The 22,962-nt window shown below is 37.2% G+C and overlaps 1 protein-coding gene across 4 annotated transcripts in view; it reads left to right on the forward strand.

Annotated features, from left to right (window-relative positions):
* Positions 1–22,962, forward strand: part of LOC105445170 (aldehyde dehydrogenase family 3 member A2) — a 33,112-nt gene that overhangs the window by 1,174 nt on the left and 8,976 nt on the right. For 2 of the 4 annotated variants that reach the window (XM_030992974.1, XM_030992976.1), the window contains exons 2-8: positions 14,152–14,256; positions 15,684–15,745; positions 16,341–16,484; positions 18,603–18,698; positions 19,657–19,878; positions 21,244–21,407; positions 22,177–22,407. In XM_030992974.1, coding sequence (XP_030848834.1) covers positions 14,178–14,256; positions 15,684–15,745; positions 16,341–16,484; positions 18,603–18,698; positions 19,657–19,878; positions 21,244–21,407; positions 22,177–22,407 — 998 coding nt within the window. In that variant the 5' untranslated portion in view covers positions 14,152–14,177. Of the gene's footprint in view, positions 1–10,735; positions 10,757–14,150; positions 14,257–15,663; positions 15,746–16,340; positions 16,485–18,602; positions 18,699–19,656; positions 19,879–21,243; positions 21,408–22,176; positions 22,408–22,962 lie in introns of those variants that run through there. The other 2 variants (XM_030992975.1, XM_030992977.1) reach the window with 2 other exon arrangements.

A 22,962-nucleotide genomic window follows, 5' to 3' on the forward strand; every position in this document is an offset into this window, starting at 1 on the left:
GCCGTGATATCTTCAACATAGGCTGGCATAGGCGATCGTTCTGTCTCTATAACCAGAGGTCTAGTGGAGCCAGACCCCGGCCCCCCCACTCAGTGTTATTTAGGGTACGCATATGCTCGTTCCCTATTTTTGAAAGCACCCCCTATCTGAGGACTGCCAACATTTTCGAACCCCCCTTTCGCGGGCTTTTCGCGGCCTTTTCCTGCTTTGGAGACCCCCCTAAATCAGGAAAAATGCTCAATGTACCCCCCTAAATTCGGAATAATTTCTCAGGAGTCCAAAGAGATAAGAAAAAAAAAGAAAAAACACCCCTTTTTTGAAGAAATCTCCGGGTGAAAGTCAAATACACCCCTTTTTTTACAATTCTCGGGCCGGACTTTGTCGCACGAAAAGTACCCCTTTACCGGACATTTTGGCAACACGCATGCGGTCATTCCGATTTCCGACCCCTGAGTGAGGTGGCCGGGAGCCAGACGTAGTCTCAGTGGAACAACCGACGGTATAGAGACTGAAGCTTTCGGTCTAAGACGTAAGATACTATTATTAATAACCACCATCCTGACCATCAAACAATTGATGAAGATTTCGTTGATTCTTTGTATCGGTATAGCCACAATCAGGGTGCAAAACCATTTGCACTTGGGTCCAAAAATAAAGTATGCAATAGAGCAGTTTCATCAACGCCAAATTGTTCATCCATACCCTGGGGTTAATACCCTGCAATATCCTTGAGGAAACTATCTTGGTTATCATTTTATGAGTATCAACACCACAGGGGGTGGTAGGTGTTACGGACACTACACAAAGCTACAGAAATGGAATTTTCAAGCATTATTTATCTTAACACTCAAATATTTTGCACTTTTTGGGGGAATTTTTTGGCCATTTGTGAAAAATAAAACAATTCACACTCACTTCAGTCCATAAATTAGACGCAGTATGCACATCAGAGGTAACACAAGGTCAAATCTGATAAATGACATTTTTTCAAAACCTGAAACTTTTTAAAAGCCAACCAAACATTGGTAAATGAGACAAATTACAAACTTTAGTCCCATCTGTATACAAATAAAAACAAATCAAATTGCTAGGAAGACTCGTTTCATATCATAAGTTGTCCAAAATAACTTATGTACAAAATCCTATAGGATGTAACGGACACTACATTTTATACATAATACACTATAGGGCAGGTCCAAGCTATTGTCCCCTCTGGGGGTCAAATTTCATCTTTATATATATTTAACAAACTATACATCATTTTAAAGCTGAAACTATGAATTTTATGAATCTGATAAAAAAAATAAAAAATTATCAAAATACGAAGAATGCCAAGGTCACGAACTTTGATTTGTGTTAATTAGCGTGACGTACGGGACATTACATTTTTATTTTTGTATTTCATTTGAATTATTTTTTCAAAATTAAATATTTTAGGACATGTAGACCATCATACTAGAAAATAGGAAAAAAATTTAAAAACTTTCAAAATTAATTAATTATGCAAATGAGGTAGGTTCCAAAGTGTGATGTCCCGTACGTCACAATTTGACATTAATTTGTTTAATTTTAATTATGAAAATATTTTTTTTTTTTAAAGATATTCTAGGAAGTTCTAATTTAGATGAATACCTAACAAAAAATAGGTTTAACAAAAATTACGAAAATTCTGTGTTGATTACATAATCAAATTAAGAAATGTGACGTACGGGACAAGTGTGTGACGTACGGGACAACCCCATATAAAACCAATGCAAGATGTGAAAAAAGGAAATGACCAAAAGGAGAATATATATGTGTTAGGAAACTTGTTGTATGAACATTCCAACTGGGTCCCTTCTAGGAATTTACTCGTACTGTTGTTGTTGTTATTGTTTTAGTCTTAAAGGCATGTGCCATTCAATTATGAACATTTATTGATGTAATTAGTCTTCAAGCCAGACCCCTGGTATTATCAACTTTGGTATTTTGCCAGTTGATGTCCCCAACATTGGCAGGATGCTAAATATGTAAATCATAATAGTACATGTACACTGTACATGTTATGGATCCAGCTCAGGAATTTTGATCTCCTAAAAACTAAATCATAACTTTTAAGGAAGGATAGCCTCACTCACTCTCACCCACTTAGGATTTTCATCACTTTTACACCCATGCATTTTTGTTGAATTACGCTTTAATCTTTTGAATTGTGGAAAAGGTCACACAAACCTTTAGGGTTTTAATTTCTTATATCTGGTGGTGTTAATGAGATGTCTTTAATCAATACAAAATACATTCAAGATTTATATTTTTGTATCCATCTTTCACAAACATGTACATGTACATTAATGTACCAGTACATTAAAATTCTTGAATAAATGACAGCAACATATACATGTACATGTTCTAATCTGTGATAAAAAGATTAAAAAAAGACAATATGTTCAGCGTTTTCTTTGAATTCCTTCAAAATTCTATGATATTACTATCAAGTAATTCAAACAAGCTATGAAGAAAAGATTTCATATTTGTAATGTACTGTATCTTTGTTCACAAAATATGATGTGCCGAGTGTGCCCCTGTGTTTCAAACAAGTTTTAATGAAAGTTTTCAAGTTCAAGTTCATCTTCTTCATTAATTATTATTTTAAAACATTTACATGTACATGTAGCACTGTTGAATGGAATGGATGAAAGAAATGAGAAAAGAAGCATGACTGCACATGATAGATGGGTAAATGGAATAAAAATGGTAATATAGTGTGTGTGTATGAATGTAATTTAATTTGTTTTCTTTATTAAAGTAATATTTGTATTGATTTACCTCATAAATTAACACAGAGGATATTGAGTGATGGTCAGAGGATCTAATTGGGTTCTAAAACACTCTAATTGTCACTGATTTAAGTTAAAATTGTTCATATTTAACAAATTTTGACGAAAATTCTTCATTTCAATGCATTTTCCCATAGGGAAAAGTTGTCCCGTACGTCACGTGTCCCGTACGTCACATACACGCATTTTTGTTTTGGTATATTACATAACAACGAAAGGTCAGAAAAATATGGTAATAGTTGTGATTAATGCTTGATTCCATAATGAATTAAGATATCATTACCATAAATCTCATAACTTAATAAATTCAGAGAATTTTTACGACGAACCTATTTTTGAAAAAGTCAGAAATTCTCTGGTCCCGTACGTCACGCAGCACATTAATTACATTAAAAATTAATTTATGAATTGGTCAGAACTAAAACTTTCCACAAATGAACTAGCCCATAATAGCCACAGACTCATACCAAAAGATAGCCATATAAATAATTTCATCCATTGTTATTTCTTGTTTAAAGTCTCTGAATGTCCCGTACGTCACAATCCAAATAGCTTGGACCTGCCCTATAGTGTACATGCTATTCTTTGATGCAATATATAATTAATCCATTTGCCTTTTTTCTGCAATCATATGTTGTTGCTGCATATCTTGAGGCCAACAGAGAGTATCTTTTCATATCCTCATTACCAAGTATCTTGGATAGGACTTAACCCTAATAAGGCCGGGGACCATTATGCACGCCCCCCCCCCCCCTCCGCGATTTTTCTGATTGTTCGGGAACGCATACGGATGGCGCCCCGCCGCTCGCTGACTTTTTTCTTTCGAGTCTTGCACATCTTTTAAAACAATTTTTTTTTAAATCGGGGGTACAGTTACAGAGTCACATGACCTTTTGTCTTTGCATGTCAGCCCGAAATTGATTTTCGTGGTTTGTTTACAAAACATATATGGAAATGCCATTTTTTCCTAAAAAGAGATAAAACATTGGTTATTGGGTCTTGTTTAAAGTTTTGGTGTTTGTTTTGGGAGTCAAAATAGTTGAATTGTAAGTAGAAATAAAAAATAAAAAGAATAAAATAAAATACAGAAGTTGAAAAAACAATGAAATACATAAGAAATTATCAAAATAAGAGATAACATAAGGAATAACCTAGCTCTTCCAAAAATTGTTATCATTATCGTATTATTGTTTCAAATGGTCTAACGAATTCATGTAGTGAAAAAGAATACTTAAATATAAATAATATATGATGTATGGGTAAACAGGTGAATTTTATGACCTTATTTTCATAAATTACCATACATATGCAAAAAATTAAATTAACCATAGTATTCAATACACTTGACTTGACATGCGTGCAAATTTTCGCGGCCGTAACACTGGCTCCTACTCTTTTCTACCCCCGATATTGAAACTAATACACAATGATGCATTTAATTTGATACTTTATTACATCTAACTAATATTATTTAAATAAAATATTGATATTAAATTACTCGTAATTTTATTTTTTTTATTTTTTAAAATTAAATTCAGGGAAAATAGCTTATTTGTTTGCGAAATATCATATCCAGGAGAAAACCTTCAAGGAAAAGAGATTTTTGTTATTCATTGAGAAGAGTAACTGTATCAAATCAAATTTGAATTGCAAATTAGTAGTATTTAGTTATCAAGCTGTGATTTTACACCATCACAGACTTGTGTAATTTGTGTTACGGACACTACATACGTTACGGACACTACAAATGCCATTCATTAAATTGCAACAAAAAAACTGTTATGCTTTAATAGCTGAATATTATTATACCACAGCTAGTCCCCGGAGGTAGTTACACAATGCTAAGTACAAAATTTGGAAATATTTTCACATAGCAGGAATTACACCGTTACGGACACTACAGGAAATTCCGGACAAAATTTATGATCGGAATGTGGGCATATATTTTTGTAACGCTTGTATCTTTGTTTGATTTTTAGTTTCTGATGATAGGACAACATGTTACTCAGAAAATATAACCAATTACCAATCGATATAATGCTAAAATATATGAATTATAGAGGCAAAATTATACACAAAGCTGTTTTTCAAAAAAGCGTTACGCTTGTCTCTCTTCACAGAAGTAACCACTGTATCGCAATTCTTGGGTCAATTCTCAAGCCGTAAAAAAATACTGAGTGGAGATAAAAAGGACTATAAGATGGCATGAAAAGATATGGCATATCTTGTGTAATTCCACAGTAACACCTTATGAAAAAAGTCACATTTTTGAAGTGCAAATGCGTAACAGCCAAAAAGTGGTATTTTTGGCCCTCTATTACCACTCTCACACAGCCAACACAAAAGAAATTCCAAAAAAAGTTGCTGCCTGATGAAGAACTCATATGGTCCAACATTTCAGGCCACAAGATATTTGATTAAATGACTTTGTGTTTCCAGGAGAGATGCGTAACACTGTACGTAGAATAGTTGCACCCTGATTGTGGCTATACCGTATGTTATACTCTCCACGCCGGAGTCACAGGTCCAGGGTCACAGTTCTGACCAAGCGCCCTAATCGGACATGCTAACGCTATCCTAGTACTACAGGGGGGCTCGTTCCTAGAAACCAATGACAAGACAGTCATAACTTTATCCGCCAACTACGGATATGTCTCTGATCTTCCTAAACCGTTCAGGAAGAGCTTAATAGCTAGTACCTCGTGAGATTGATACTATTGGCGAGAAGAGGAGCCAAGACTTAGCCTTAGCAGTAGGGGCGCTGGTCCGAGAATAAGGATCGTCTTCATAAACGAGGATCGTCTTCTTTAACACTGACGGATGCGTCCTCAAAAATAAGGACCGTCTGCATTTTTGCAGACGTTTCATATTTTGATCGGCGCATTGGCGATGCAAAAAATGGATTCTGTAATGATTTTCTTGATGCAATTTACATTGACTTTGTACAGAGACCTTCACATTATGAGCAATAAATCCTTGGGAAGACGGACAACCCATAAAAGAAGACGGACAACTAGGGTTATTTTCCCCCGGGGAATCCATTTTTGGCATCGCCAGCGGGCCGTTCTGTAACATGAAACCCCCAGAGCGCCGATGAAAAAAAACGTCCTCGAAAATGCAGACGACCCTTATTTTTGAGGACACATTTTGTCTTCGTTTATGAGGATATCCTTGTTTATGAGGACGATCCTCATTCTCGGACCAGCGCCCCTACTGCTTAGTCGCAATACAATCGGATTATTTCAAAAGTAATATTATATTAGAGAAAATGCAATTATTTAAATGAATTAGTAATAAAAAAGGTTGAAAATTATACCAAGAAATAAGAGATGTAATATAGGCCTACTTCCAAATTTGTGTAGATTATACAACAGAAGTACTTGTAGAATATAAGTGTGAGTATTTCATTACATATACAGTATATGACCGGTGAATCAGTTTTGTTCTTGAGATGGGTACCCCCGGATATTTTCATTTGATAGTTTATAAAAATACACCCTTATATTCTTCTTAATAAAAATACAATGTTTTGAAAGTTTTGTTCATTGTTTTAGGTGTCAGTACAATATTCAAATGACAAAACTTTTACATTCCAAACGTTAAAACTCATGTTTTAAAGTAATTATTTTACACATTTGAAGATAGAATTTATTTCTTTATTTATTTATTATACTTAGTCGGGATGTTGTCGTTGATCTTGCCAAAGAGGGTTTCGTGAAACATGTAGCGGACAAGTTGCTCACTAACGCTGATTTAGTCAAGAAGTTAGACTTATGACGGTTTCTAGGAACGGGCCCCTGAGTCCTAGGCAGGGGGATTCCACAACACAGTTACTGTACACAGTACCTCTCCTTAGTGACGTAACCTAAAGCTATGGTCACAAATCAGAGCAGCGACCAACCGATCAGTAGCCTGCTCGGTCACTGCTGGCATTTAGGCATCGCCCAGCGATTTTTGGAGAAGTCGAGCAGGCTGTAGAGCCCCAGTGATGCCTGGGCGGTGACCTGTCGATTTCCGGTCGCCGGTCGATTTTAGGTAAAAACTGGGCGAAATCGCGATGTCCCCGCAGTGACTGACCGATGACCCTCCGATTGTTGGGCGGTCTCCCACCAGCCACCGGCTGATTTTTAAAGAAAGTGCCTGGCGGCCGGCCAGTGATCAGCGGGGCTCCAAAATACGCCTGGTGCTTGGCCGTTCGCCGCCCGAGCACCGAACTAATCGAGCATTCGCCGGCGAGCAATTTAGGTCAAAAATGGAAGCCGCTAGGTCAAAGGCTGCCGACCGATTTTGGACTCGTCGCCCAGTGACCGGCTGATCTCCCAGCAGCGACTGCTCGACAGCCTTTGACCTAGGGGCTTCGATTTTTTACCTTAATCGCTCAACGGTGAACGCTTGATTAGGTCGGCGCCCGTAGTCTGGGCGGCGAGTGAAAGTGAGCAGATGCTGCCCAAATTTTAACTCGGCGCTAAAACTTCAGCAGCGACCGAGCGGTGCCTGGGTGGCCTGGCAAAATTGGCTTAAAACTTACTGCTCGGCCGCCGAGCAGGCTACTTTTAGGTAATGTGACCATTGCATTAGGTTTACATTTTTGTCTCGCCTGCGTAGCAAAAAGCGAGACATAGGCGCCGCTTTTCCGGTGACGGCGGCGGCGACGGCGACGGCGACGGCGTCAACATCAAAAACTTAACCTAAGGTTAAGTTTTTGAATTTTTGGTATAATTTTTAAAGTATAAGTTCTTAGTCAATGAAACTTTGACTATAGGGTAATCAAGTATCCCCAATCATGTGAGTAGAATTTCAGATCACAAAGTCAAGGTCAAAGGTCATTTCAGGTCAACAGACTTGGACTATGTTGTAGCATCATCATCGAAAACTTAACCTAAGGTTAAGTTTTTGAATTTTTGATATAATTTTGAAAGTATAAGTTCTTAGTCAATGAAACTTGGACTATAGGGTTATCAAGTCTCCCCAATCATGTGAGTAGAATTTCAGGTCACTAAGTTAAGGTCAAAGGCCATTTTAAGGTCAACAAACTTAGACTTTGTTGTGGCATCAACATTAAGATTTTCAAAATGCTTCTTCTTCGTTATTTTTCAATCGATTTTGATTCTGATTGTTTCATATGATAGGGCTAGGAGGGGATTTAAAATTTCTACACAGAATCATGAAATTCATTATCTATGCTAATTTATGCAAATTTATTCGAAATCACAAAAAAGGCTTCTTCTCCTTCATTTCTCGACCGATTTTGATTTGGTTTGCTTTATATCGTAGAGCTAATTTTGGTACACTAAACTTCTACACAGAATTTTAAAATTGTTCTCCATTAATTAATTATGGTACTTTATGCAAATGAAATGAAATTATGTCCCTTCCAGGGCATCAAATTTCTAATTTTTGACCAGTTCAAAAGTGTACCACATAAAATTTACGATATTTGTTGTTGTGAGATGCGGATGAGCGCTACGTCATTGACGTTCTGGTTTATCATATTGAATTGCGTTATGCAGGCGAGACCGCCGAGAGCGTTTCCCTTGTTAAGACTTTACATGCAAGTGTTTGTGTTCACACTCTACAATGTATGACCAGGCAGTGACTTATTTCAAGAAGTTGTTGTTGGTAATAGTTTAATGGGGTTCATTCAGTATTGATAGACCCTTGTTCGTTCGTGTCTGCTTAGATCAAGATTAAATCTTGATCTTTGGAGTAGTTGCTACAACCGGCCGTGTCAGACATGTTGCCCGGGGTGCGAGATAGGACTCTTGTAGCGTGCCCCCATTTATAACAAGTATACAATAACAATTAACATTACATTTAATTAAAAGTATGAAACTATTAAAATTACTCTCATGTTACGGGGAAAAATATATACAGGTACATGTATATATATTATGTATCAATTGATTTGGTCCGTTGGTCGATCCTATACGCCATAGATCTATCTTCAGTTTTATAAGAAAATCAGTTATCCATAAAGAAAACTGAGAATAAAAATTTGTAATGATATAATTAATAGTCATTAATGCAATTTAATCTCTGGTTAGTTTGCAGCTTTGTATTTCTGTTTTTTTTATACGTTTAACCTGGTCAGCGCGGTTTCAATTGCATGGAAATCTAACTTTGCCCGATTTGAAACGGGCTTCTCGGCTTCTGGGCGTGCGTGCGCAGTGATCTTTTTATTTTGTAACGCACTGTGCCTAGACCACTCAGAAACACAGAAACACTAAATTGAGACACATTGTACAGGGGCACTCCTGAACTGAATTTCCAACCCATTCAAGTAAATTGTTATACACATCTTATCACATTATCGCTAATTGTAAGCAAACATTAAAATGTGCTTTTGGTTAGTATCTAAAATAGAACAAATTAAAATTTGAACATTTTTCTTTCATATTATATTCATAGGCCTATATACATGCATTATATTTCTTTATTTATTCCTTCTTTTCTTCTCCTAAAGAAGCGAGGGGGAACAGAACTTTAGGCTTATTTTACTTTACTTGTGGGTACATGTATACTTATTAATGAGGCCTCTTGTTTTATTTGAAGCGACCTGTTCTTTGTTTTTGTGTCTAAATCTGAGAAAAGCATTGCTCGTTCAATGATTTATTACAATAAAATATAAAATGTTCTTCTGTTTCACTGATGTCACAATATTTTCTGTTTCACATAAACCCACTTTAGCCTTTTGTTGGTTCAGTTGAAGAACACCCATTCTCAATCTACAGTGTATGTAATATTACTTCACTGTACAGTATCTGTTTACCTTGATTGATACAGTGTGTACATGAATGCCACAGTCGTTCCATTTTATTGTGGACTAGACTCTACATAGGTCTACTTTAAGTCTAAAGCCTTGTTCAGTTATGGGGTAAATAACTGTAGTATTTATTAGATAAGTTTTATGAAAATAATAAAGCTGCAATAGCATCTATTGTTATATTTTAATGAAATAAAAAAGCTGTAGTTTACTGGCTACTGGAGTACTGGCACTGCTTTATATCTGATTCAGATTAAGCCTAGAGGGAGAGAGAGAGAGAGAGAGAGCAGGGGAGGGGGAGGTCGAGTGTGGTGAAAAGAAGAGAAGAGAAGAGAAGTGTCAGGTCACCATGCTGCATCAAAAACTAGGCAAATACATTTCACCAAATTAACCTTAATACAGTCTTCAGTCAATCAATCTGGCCCATGTCTGGCAGTGGAGATTGATATAAATTATAGGGTCTGCACATTAACTGTAAGCTTTAAACTGAACAATAAAAATTATAGAATTTAAAAAAAAAAAATTAACAGATTATAATTATCAAAAACACGAAAAACAAATAATTATCACCCAAAAAAAATTATCAAAAAAAATCATTAAAATTTTTGTTTATATAAAACAAAGAAAAAATTTTAAAAAAAGAAGAGAATTATAAAAAAAAAGGATATTGGTGGTATCGATCGCCGATATCGCGTGCATCCAGTAAAAATAATTACATGGTAATTGACCAATCAGATTGCAGGGATTCTTCTACCCATCTTATAATACATATTTGGAGATGGTCTCTTTGTCTAGATTTTTGATACCCTGTTTTTGTTTTTACTAGAACACTTGAAATATTCTGTATTGCAATTACTGTACATGTAGTGGGAGCCGAGAGGTTCTTCCCCCCCCCCCCCTCTGAATTCCAAACACTGATTTTCAAAGTTATTAATTGAAGAGATAAGGCTTGCTAATTGATATTACCCTGTATCAAACAGTCCTACACTGAAGGCTGTACTGCAACGCTCTCAAGTTTCACCTTTGTACTGTACTTGTGATAAGGAAAACAGATTTGCGATAAATAATCACAGTGTCACTAAGCACAGCACTTTAGTTTTACAAATTACATAGCTACAGTAGGTACTGTTTGTACATGTACATCACAAGGGCTTCAGTCTTTAATGTACAAGTACATGTAAGTAATTATAAGACGACTGTTTTGTCTTTGGTTATTTCTTGTTTTCTGATAATTTCATACCATGTCAAATTAATTTAATTTGCCCCCCAAATGAAGGCCTTGATTGTACGTACATGTATGTTTGTACTTTAGTTTTGTGTGCGTCTTGTATTCTGAAATCTTTTATAATTTCTGTAACAAATGTATTGAAATCTGAATTCTCAAAAAAGAATTATTAAAAGCCTGATTGTGGCAGTTACATGTACATGTTTTCTCTATATTTTGCACCAAACTCTTCTCACTGTTTTGTGATGTGATGCCTTTGTGATGGTCAGATAATGAAACAAGGTGACCTACCTGTACAACACAGAAAAGATCATTGTATTCACTTTAAGTTGGCTATTTTTTGTATCAGCTAAGTAGTAACTTAGTACCCAAGTTGTTGATTCCCTTATGGTCGACACCCAGCCCGTCTACTATCCACAGGTTTATAATCATGTTGTCTACTAATATCATTTGGTCTAATGACCATTTAGGCTAATAGCCATTTGGTCTAATCTCCAATAAGTCTCTACCAACCTATTTGGTCTATTGCTTATTTAGTCCAATTTCCAGTTGGTCCAATTCCCAGTTTGTCAAATGCCCATTTTGTCTACTATTCATCTGGTCTAATAATCACCAAACGATTTATAAGACCTAATATTCATTTCAAAGACTTTATTTTCTGCAATCAAACAAATCAGTTATACACGAATATGTATAATTACACTGTATATCAAACATAAGGTATACAAACAATATACAAAATATAGAAACAGATGTATAATACATGAGTAAGAGTAAACTTATACGTTGGGCCATTGCGTGTAAAGCAGAAGGTCGCCGTTATAAGCAAAAGCTTGAGTAGACGGTCAACCGAGCTAAGATAAAAATGAGTTGGGAAATTTTGGCAAATTAACAAGAAGAGGGGGCCATGATACTCAAATGATATATATTACAATTAAATGTGAATATAAACAGTTGTATTCAATATAAATAATTATAGAATTAGCATATGAATCTCATATTTATATGGCTACTAAAATACGTTAAAGGTATTACAAAGTTTTGGTATGGGGTCATGAATTTGGTTCAAATTAACATATTGGAAGCATATGCGTTCCTACAATATACATTGATCGTTGTCGAGGTTGAAATCGAGTCTAAAGTTATGAAATTATAAATAATAAACTCTTTATGTTGTATAGCTCCCTCTCAAGGTCAAGATATTAATTTAGCTATGAAACAATGTTTCTTGACTGAAATCGACCGATTAGCTATTCCCGTTTGGAAATTATATATCCCAACTACATGTACATATTCTGAGATTTTCATGGTCGCAGCTACGATTGTAAGGCCATATGTGCTATTTGAAATTTATCAAAATTTACCGGGAGCACCGGTAAATTTTTATATTCAATTTTTCTCGAAGACAGAAGTGTTTTAGGGGCTAATTTTTTTAGTGCTTATACATGTAATACATCCACAGGGGCATCCAAATATATCAAAATTGTAAAGATTCACTATCCACCCAATTTTCCCAAAAAAGAGAGAAACTAAACAAAAACAAGGGTGCGAGTGGTGCATGTGTGTGCAAGTGCAAGTGTCCTTATGCGCCAAAATGTTGAATCATCAGTATTACTATGTAACGTCAGACCAAAATTTAATGTACATGTAGTTTCTAAAGTTTTACAAAGAACGCTTTTAATTTTTTTTTTTTTTTTTTTTAAATCTTTATACATTATATTGTGAAATAATGTGTTTTTGTTAGTGTAGCTTTAAATGAATAGAGAGATGTACACTGTTTAACATGTCTAGGGAGTGCATTCCAAATGTCTGGACCGTGATATCTTATGGACTTATGCGCTAACAAAGTTTTAGGATTGTGTAAATGAAAATCAGTACAATTACGCGTTGGATATGAGTGAACATGGGAATTAGGAATAAATACGTCATGAAAAAGAGGAAGTGAATTTTGTGTGTATTTAAACATACAGATTGCTGTTTGATATAAGTGCAAATCACTCACTTTTAAAATGTTTTATCTATAAAATAACGGATTTGTATGAGCTAAGTAATTAGAATGAGTACAAATCCTAAGTGCTCTTTTTTGCAAGAGAAAAATTATATTAATCTTAGTTATACTACAGTTCCCCTAAACTACATTACAGTATGTACAATGAGGTAACACTTACATGTATGCATTATATAATGTATAAAGTATTTTCTCGGGTACAAGATCCCTCATTTTACCAATTACCCCAACTGCCCTTGAAATTGATGTTGTAATATTATTTGCATGATTATTCCAAGTAAGCTTTGAATCCAAAGTTATACCTAAAAATTTTGTCGATTTCCTTTCAACTATAGAAATATCATCAATAACAATGTTTATAACCTGATCAAAGTGTGTTTGGGAAGCACAAAAATTTATAAAACATGTTTTATCTAAATTAAGGGACAATTTATTGCATTTAAACCATGATGGTAGACAAATTGGGAATTGGACTTACTGGAAATGCATCGTTTGTCCTGTTTGTTATCTATTTTTTGCACCCAAACCCTTCTCACATTTATAAAGGTGTACCGTACCCATACCTATGAATTGAAGCAAAGTGATCTTGAGATATAATTATGTACATGTACAGTATACACATGTACATGTATAGAAGTTCATTGTACTCAAAGATTGTGGTTCTATAGATCAGTCCAGCGGAATTGTTGACTTTGTCATTGACGACCCTGGATTGATCATGTGACAATGACTGATTTACGATCTGTGTGTACATTGTACATGTACACTGTATAGCCTCTAGGCTACTGTTGTTATATGGGAACACACAGAAATTGAACATGCTGTGATCTCTATTGGGGCAGTTCAAATGAAGAAAAGAGAGAGAGAGAATAAGGGGTATGAATTATGTGAGAGGCATAGAGAGAAAGAGAGAGAGGGAGAGAGAGAGAGAGAATAAGAACATGAGAGGGGTTATAACATAATTAATTGAGAAAAACAGACTATACAGTATAAAGAGGGTAGCAAGATATATAGAAAAAGCAAGGGATTGAAGGCAAGAGAGAAAGAGAAAGGGGGGGGGGGGGGTGGCGGAGGGAAGGTGGGGAGTGGAAGGTGTACCCAAGCAAAACAGCAAATAACAAAAACAAACATAAAGCTCAAACAAAACCGTGTGAAGAAGAATTACAAAATATGAAATGTCATCACGTGAGTATGGTTACATCACATGCTGGTATATATGCAGAGTTTAACAGGGTTGAGTTCTATAGCATTTGGCTTCATATTCTTCCAATGCATGTACAGTACAGTGAGTCTGTAATGAAGTAATAATTATTTCCTTCTTTGCCTTTACATTTACCAGAGTGAAGCATAGCTGAAGGAAGCCCCATGTTGAATACATTCATCAGGATAATACCACAACCACTCAAGCATCTCTCCTGGATCAGTAACAGTTTTCCACAGAAAAGTAAGTTTAACAAATCTGTTTAATAGTATAGAAAACTTTGATTGCATTTTCTATTGACTTTGGGACGATCCCTAGGCAATTTTTTTCCCTCTTTGTCTAAGAGTTACATTGAAGAATGACTTAAAAACAAACTATCAAATTAATGACATCACTGTATGTGGAGTACGCAATTTCACAATGAATTTGCATTAATTAAGCACGGCTCATCGCCTCGGCTATATAGGCGAGCTGATCGGGTGCACATGCTATCTTGTCACTGTAACTGCAGCAGAAAATGAGGTTTTGATTTTTTTTAATTGCGCAATACTGAGAGGGAAAATACTTTTTATTCCTTTATATTTGCATTCTACGTTCATTCAGTTTTCCACTTATATAAAGTTGTTTATTCATCAGATAGGATCTTTAAAACGACCTGTCTATTAATAATAATAATAATAATAATAATGAACGTTATTTGTATAGCGCATATCACTCACATAAAGAAAGTCCCTATGCGCTTAGAAAAGAAGGAAAAGGGCGGAATAAAAATGAACATTTATGCCTAATACATGAAAATAATTAATTACAAACAACAATAATGATACACAATTCCTACATAGCTTCCATGTAATACATTGTAAATTCAGGTAATACAAATTTAAACATGAAAAAACATGACAATTAAATGAAAAATAAATTAAATATTAAATATGTACATGATACTATAACCAAAGAAGTCACTAAACAGCTGGAACAAAATTAACAATTTACAAAAAGATAGGTCTTCAACAGAGTTTTAAGTGATTCTGTTGTGCTTGCCTGTTTGACAGTATCAGGCAAGCTGTTCCACAATTCGGCCGAAGAATTTCTGAAAGAGCGAGTGCCATAATATTTTGTTTGAGTGCTTTGAGCTACTAGGAGGGATTTACTATTTGATCTTAAGTTTCTGGTAGGGGTATATTGTAGAATGAGATCTTGGAGGTAAGACGGGGCTGTACCGTTTAGGCATTGATATGTCAGTAAAAGGATCTTATGATTAATACGGGACTTAACTGGCAGCCAGTGCAATTGTTTAAGTATGGGTGTTATATGCTCTCTGCGTTTAGTTCTAGTGTTTAGTCTGGCTGCTGAGTTTTGGATTCTTTGTAATTTATTGGTGTGAACATCGGGAAGGGAATATAGTAAACTATTGCAAAAATCTATGCGAGATATAACCAGGGCATGAACCAGCTGCTTTAGCTTCTTTGGTTAGGAATTGGCGGATTTTTCCAATTTTGTGCAGAGCAAATGAACTGGTTTTACATACATTATTGACTTGAGCTTTCATTGTAAGATTTTTATCTAGCTGCATTAAGACTGCTTTCTTTGTCTCCCATGTGTAGATTTACAGGTAGTAATATAATTAAGATTTATCAATTCACTCTCTAGGCCTATCCATCTTTTACCAGATTCTCCCATCATTCGAAGACTAACCCGACCTGTTACTATGGCAACATTTGATGCAAAGGCGGTAAGTTACATCAGGTTCAAATTAAAAAAGATAATTCATCTGATGGACCAATTGTGTGGACGTTGTAGTGTTCTTTGTAGTTTATAATATTAGAATAACAATTGTAACCCTGTTGGATCCCAGAAGACCTGACAATGTAATTCTGGTGAACCTTTACATTTTTTTGGTCTTAGATCAGGCCTATGAGACAGACATACCATACATATAGGTCACTGAGTTATTACAGTATAAACCAGATGTACATCAATATTCTGTTTATAAACATATAAATCAATTTAGGATGCAATGTGGTGCGTGGTGCAGCCAGCCAACAAGTGTTGATAATACCGATGGTTTCCATCATGATGACCTTAACCATTTTAATACTGAAGTAGAAGTTTATGGGCAACTGTTTAAGCGACATTTCCAAAGAATTCCAGTACACCGGACCAGTATAAATCAAAGTTATTGTTCTTTGTAATAGAACCTAATATAACAATTTTCTAAATAAATTATAACTCATGCTATACAAAATAGGTAAATGAGGTACATGGAATGCCTTGAATAAATATGGTACATGTATATTTATCACTGTGATGCACTCGCTCACTGCCAGGTGGTGGAGCGAGGGCGGGCTGCGTTCAGAGCTGGGAAGACCAGATCTTATGAGGCGAGGATGAAACATCTTAAAGACTGCTATCGCATGATACAAGAGCATCGACAAGACTTTATTGATGCCATTCACAAAGATCTGAAAAAGGTAGGAAGCTAATCAGTGTATAGTATCTTGATATTGATTTTCAGAAGTGAGATCTTAAATATACTGCATGTATCAGGGAAATGTAGAAAGGGAGTAAGGGTGAAAGAGAGAGAGTAAGGGTGAGAGAGAGAGGGAGAGAGAGGAAGAGAGATGGAGGGAGGGAGAGAAAGGGAGGAGGGGAGAGGGAGGGAGGGGGAGGTGTCAGATCTAAGCACTGTATTTTGCTATGTCTGGTGGTAGAAACTAGTTCTGTTTGTACATATGTATAGGGGTTGGTTATGAATTTACACAAAGAAAACACACATTTCATTCATCATCTATCTAGGTTAAATGAGGGAGGGAGGGAGGAGGGAGGGAGGGAGGAGGGAGGAGGGAGGGAGGGAGGGAGGGAGGAGGGAGGGAGGGAGGGAGGAGGGAGGGAGGGAGGGAGGGAGGAGGGAGGGAGGGAGGGAGGGAGGGAGGGAGGAGGGAGGAGGGAGGGGGAGGGGGAGGGAGGGAGGGAGGGAGGGAGGAGGGAGGGAGGGAGGGAGGGAGGGGGGAGGGAGGGAGGGAGGGAGGGAGGAGGGAGGGAGGGAGGAGGGAGGGATATGGCAAAGAAAGGAGGAGAGAGAAAAGGAAAGAAATACCGAAAGACAGAGATGAAGCTATGTGGGAATGAGAGAGGGGACAAACAGACATTTTGAGAGGTGGGAAGGAGAAGGTAAGATGGGATATCAAGAGAGAGAGAGAGAGAGAGAGAGAGAGAGATGTGCGCAGCCAGGGACAGCATGGGGGAATGCAATGCAGAATGAATAATGGTACATTTATGAATTATATTTGGCATTCATTCTGCACAACTGCACATAGCTGAAATATGCTTGAATTCATACATGTAGGCAGACAGCTACAGAGGGAGACAGAGACGGAAAGGTGAATGGAATGTTGATTGAATAATGGTCTAGTTGTGAATTACAATTGGCATATACATGTACATGTAGCTTCTCTTATTCTGCACAACTGCACATAATGTACATGTAGCTAAAAGCATGCTTGGGTTCTTACATGTATCATAAATAATGAAGGCATCTCCATATGATACATGTATCTCAGACCATGCAGAGTCCTGTGTGAATATATGCACTTCAGACATGAATGGAATGTACTGTACAAGATATATATCTACAGTAGGCTTGCGGGTGCACCATGTGAGAGGTAGAGAGAGGATTGAGGAGTCCTGAATAGGATTCTGACTCGGTAATCTTTCTTGGGGTGTGTAAAGGACTTTTTGTTATCTTTCTTAGCTTATAGTTCTAAAGAGAACTACAGTGTATAGCACTTGGAGAGGATAAGTGGCTCTCATTTTCAAATCTGGTACTATACTGTGACAGAATTTGATTATGAGTGATACTAGCATATTAGTTTAAACCTATTCTATTTTAAATGGGTTATTTTTGACCAGCAAATATCTAATATCCGTAGAAGACATTCTGAGAAATTACATTACATGTACATGTACATTAACTAAGAAGTGAATAGTCATGTACATGTTTAATGTACATGTAAGACCATTTGTAAATTATTCTTATTTTCGGGACTTGTTGTACATGTACTAGATAATTTTCTGTCCCTCTTTGGTTACATAGTAAATGATACATTTCGTACCAAATGATAAGATATCACTACTTTCAACCTTGACAAGTATGCAACGTGGTTAAGTCGCCGGACTGTCGATCACAAGGTCCGCGGTTCGAGACCCGCCACAGCACTAATGTCCTTTGGCTAGACATTGATCTACATTTGCCACACTCAACCCATGTGATATGTACATGTAAATGGGTACCTGACAGGAATTAATTCCTTGAAATGCTAGAGCGCTGTAATGGCAGCACAGCTAAAGCCAGGGTAATAATCTCTAAGTTTGGAAGCGCTTAGTGATTCTAATAAGCGCTACATGTATATAAACATTGAGTATTATTATTATTATTATTATTATATAAACGTGTGAATTGTTTTTGTACCAGACCTACATGTACATGTAGTTGTATACTTGCATGTATTCATTACACTATTGTTCTTTTCCCCCCTTTCATCCTCATCTTCTTCCCCCTTTCATCCTATCTCTTATTATATCTCTTACAGCCTGCGTTTGAATCGAATGCATATGAGATTATGATGGCAGAGAAGGACATTGTTCAATTTATGAATGAATTAGAAGACTGGATAAAACCCATGAACGTAAGTATAACACCCTATAATTATCTAATGGATTCACCAATCTTTGTGTATTAAAATGAGAAGGAATAGTCCAATTTAAATATAATCAAATTTAATGCACAAGTCTTTTTTTTAAGTGCCTCGTTACAAATTGTTTTATTCGCCTGTTACAAATATTTGTATTTCAATAGTCAGAATGCCAATGGCATACATGTACGTGTCGTTAGGACAAGTCATGATTGGACAAGTATTAGCTAATGGTTGTGGACCTCGCTTTTAAATGCCACAACTTTGTGTTGTCCCATGTGAAGATTTCTATGTACTGTGCATGTGAATGTTAGCAAGACCGAGCCATTTTCCTATCATTGTGATGATACCCTAACTTCATAGTATATATTATACCAATACTGCATTTTTGATCGACCTTGATCTCTAAAGGAGTGGGTTGTCAGTTTCCATGTGTAGGTGTTCATGATAATTTACTGTCACCAGACTTTGTGGAAATACAATTAATGGGTCTGCAACAAGTCTGCACACAGCAAACCTAAGAAATACCCCTTCGTCTCTCGGAGAGTCTTGGGGTGATCCAAATGTGAGATAAGGACTTCATCATATGGGGAAAAGACAGGGCATTATATAAAATTTGTTGGATATAAAACTGAAGGCTAGTCATGTTGACTGACAACACCTGTTATACCACCCGAACGATGTCAAATTCCCGTGAGAGCCAACCTCTATGGCCCAAATTCACAAAGGAGGTTTGTCGACAAACCGAGGGTTATGTACGTCATATGACGTGTTTTTACGCATTTTTTTACAAACCTGGTTTGTAAAAACGCGTCAAAATGCGTCATATGACGCACAAACACCAAGGTTTGTCAACACACCTCCCTTGTGATTTCGGGGCCTATGTGTCTTTAATAAAAGGAAGAACCAATTTTCACCTCCAATCATCCCTCTGTGCTTGTTTTGTTCCTAGGTGCCTACTGACATCATGACCGTGGGCAAGGTAGCCTACAACGTGTGGGAGCCTCTGGGACTGTCCCTCATCATAGGGGCATGGAACTACCCCTTCCAGCTGGTCATTGAGCCCCTGGTAGCTGCCATGGTCGCTGGTAACACCGCCATCATCAAACCATCCGAACTAGCCATGGAGACAGCGTTACTGTATGAAAAGCTTTTTCCTCAGTATCTCGACAATGTGGGTGGCTGGTTCTTTTGTGTGTTCCTCTCTCTATCTCTCCGATCACGCAGCTCCCTCTGTCAGCATTTTTCCATGCAGTTGCCATTTCAAAATTCATATAATGATAATAATAATAATTTCACTTACATGGCGCTTTATACAGGCGTTTCTAAGCACACAGGTGGTATTGTCTAACTCGGTATAATTATTCAACATGTTCAATAGCTTAAGCAATAAAATAGAATGCTACTAATACAATACAATTCAGTTTATTCATTTACCTGTATTTGATTTGCTTTAAAGTCCCACTGTCCTATTTGTAGCTACTTGCTCCCTCTATATAGAAAACTTCCCCAATCGGTGCCTGTTGATCCCCCATGATCCTCTTTTCTTTTGTTAGTTGAGAGCTGAGTTAATGAGATAGCCACCTGTCAGTGACCTCGCTGTGGGGTATAATCCCTTCTGGCCCAGTACTATTGACGGTCTTTAAGGGATAATACGCAGTACAGGCTGAAAGAATTAGTTTACAAGAAATGATGTGTGCAGGATGCATATATACATGTACATGTATACTATATTTACTTTTCCCCCTCCCTCTTTATCTTGCAAATATATTTAGGACACTTTTTGTGTTATCAGCATTTGTTCATTAAATGTTGTTTTTGATTTTGTTTGATGTACTTCTCTTTAATAGTTGATGTTCATATCTGAAGTTATTTGTAAAAGCTTAGGACCACTCATAGAGAATGTATTAACTTGAAGAATACCAGTAAACTTAAACCAATTAATTGCAGCAATTTCCTAATTACCCAGGCAGCAAGAGATGGTGCTTACGTTTATCATTGTCAGAGTTGCCTGGATCCTTCACTGCACTAGTATTTATTACATGCTCAGCATTAGAGGGAAAGGGCAACTTTTTATTGGCCAACTGCACCTTTTATTGTCTTTTCTCTCAATAAACCTTCAAATGCATCCATGGTCTGGCTCCTCCCTACAGTAACTATCAGGCAACCATCCGGCTATACCCTTTCACTCCTCTCAAGGCATCACGCTGAACCATCCGTCTCCCAAGATGCTACCCATACTTGGTGACAGAGCATTCACAACTGCTGCTACCAAACCATGGAAGAACCTACCCAGATTTCTTTGCAACCACCAATGTATCAATACCTTCAACAAATATCTCAAAACTCACCTCTTCTATTAATAACTTAATTGTAAAGTGCATTGAACATGTTTATGGATAATGCACTATGAAATTATTGTTTTATTTCTCTTGTTATTATTGTTAGTATTATTATTTAAATTTATGGTGAAGTATTATTTGAAGCTCATATCTTAAGCATATTCTAGACTATTTGTGAATGGTACCTTTCTTTACAGGACTGTTACCAGGTTGTGAATGGTGAAGTTAAGGTGACAACTCAACTGTTAGAACAGAAGTTTGATCACATTCTCTACACCGGGAGTGGGGTGGTCGGGAGGATCGTCATGGGAGCAGCAGCTAAGCATCTTACCCCAGTCACCCTGGAGCTTGGAGGAAAGAGGTCAGTGTTCTCAAGGATGAGGGCTGGTAGGATGGGGATGGTAGTAGTGGTGATGGTGTTTGTGATTCTCATGATGCTGTTGATAAGGACTGATGATAATTTGGATGATGGTGCTGATGATGTTTGTAGACTTGATAATGTTGATGTTTGTCATTTTGATTGTGATGATAATGATTGTGATGATGATAATGATTGTGATGATAAAAATGATTGTGTTTATGATGATTGTGTTGATGATAATGATTGTGATGATAAAAATGATTGTGTTTATGATGATTGTGATGATGATACTGATTGTGATGATAAAAATGATTGTGTTTCTGATGATTGTGTTGATGATGTCCTTTGGTAAGGCATTAATCTACATTTGCCACTCCACACCCAGGAGAAAAAATGGGGACCTGGTAGGATGACCCCCCAAAATTATGTTAGAAATAGCCATATACCCTCACGTGACCGTAAGAATGCCAGGGAGTGGAGATAATGCACATTGTGATTTGTGACCTGACGACCGGGGTAATAATATCTGTGTTAGAGATGGTATTCAATATTAACCGCTGCATAAATCCAGATAATTAGTAGTAGTAGTAAAGATAAATAAGATGACATTTTCAATTGTTTATAGGACAAATGTACCGTATCATAAATTATGACTAGTGACACATGTGGTTCATATTTCTGTGTATTGCTCCTTTGAAGAAGTGAATGAGGAAGTAATCAATTTGTCAGTTAGTGCAGACTACCATTATAATGTTGTTATATTCCTCAGTCCTTGTTACATAGATTCAGACTGTGACATCGTTACATCAGTACGACGGGTCACATGGGGGCGCTTCATGAACTGCGGTCAGACCTGTGTTGCTCCAGACTATGTGATCTGCCACTCCCGGGACAATGAGAGGATAGTGAAGGCCTTCCGGTCAGCGGTCAAGGAGCTGTACGGAGAGGATCCCCAGCAGAACCCTGCCTATGCTAGGATAGTCAACCAGAGGCATTTCAAGTAAGTGATTGTCAAGAGGATGGTGATGGTGATAATGGTGGGGATGCAGGCGGTGGTGGTAGTGTCTTTGGTGAAGATGGTTGGTGATGGTGATGGTGGGGATGCAGGCGGTGGTGGTAGTGTCTTTGGTGAAGATGGTTGGTGATGGTGATGGTGGGGATGCAGGCGGTGATGGTAGTGTCTTTGGTGAAGATGGTTGGTGATGGTGATGGTGGGGATGCAGGCGGTGGTGGTAGTGTCTTTGGTGAAGATGGTTGGTGATGGTGGGGATGCAGACGGTGGTGGTAGTGTCTTTGGTGAAGATGGTTGGTAATGGTGATGGTGGGGATGCAGACGGTGGTGGTAGTGTCATTGGTGAAGATGGTTTGTGATGGTGATGGTGGGGATGCAGACGGTGGTGGTAGTGTCTTTGGTGAAGATGGTTGGTAATGGTGATGGTGGGGATGCAGACGGTGGTGGTAGTGTCATTGGTGAAGATGGTTTGTGATGGTGATGGTGGGGATGCAGGCGGTGATGGTAGTGTCTTTGGTGAAGATGGTTGGTGATGGTGATGGT

Source organism: Strongylocentrotus purpuratus, unplaced genomic scaffold, assembly GCF_000002235.5.
Source record: "Strongylocentrotus purpuratus isolate Spur 01 unplaced genomic scaffold, Spur_5.0 spur5_scaffold_20, whole genome shotgun sequence".
NCBI classification, from domain to species: Eukaryota; Metazoa; Echinodermata; class Echinoidea; order Camarodonta; family Strongylocentrotidae; genus Strongylocentrotus; species Strongylocentrotus purpuratus.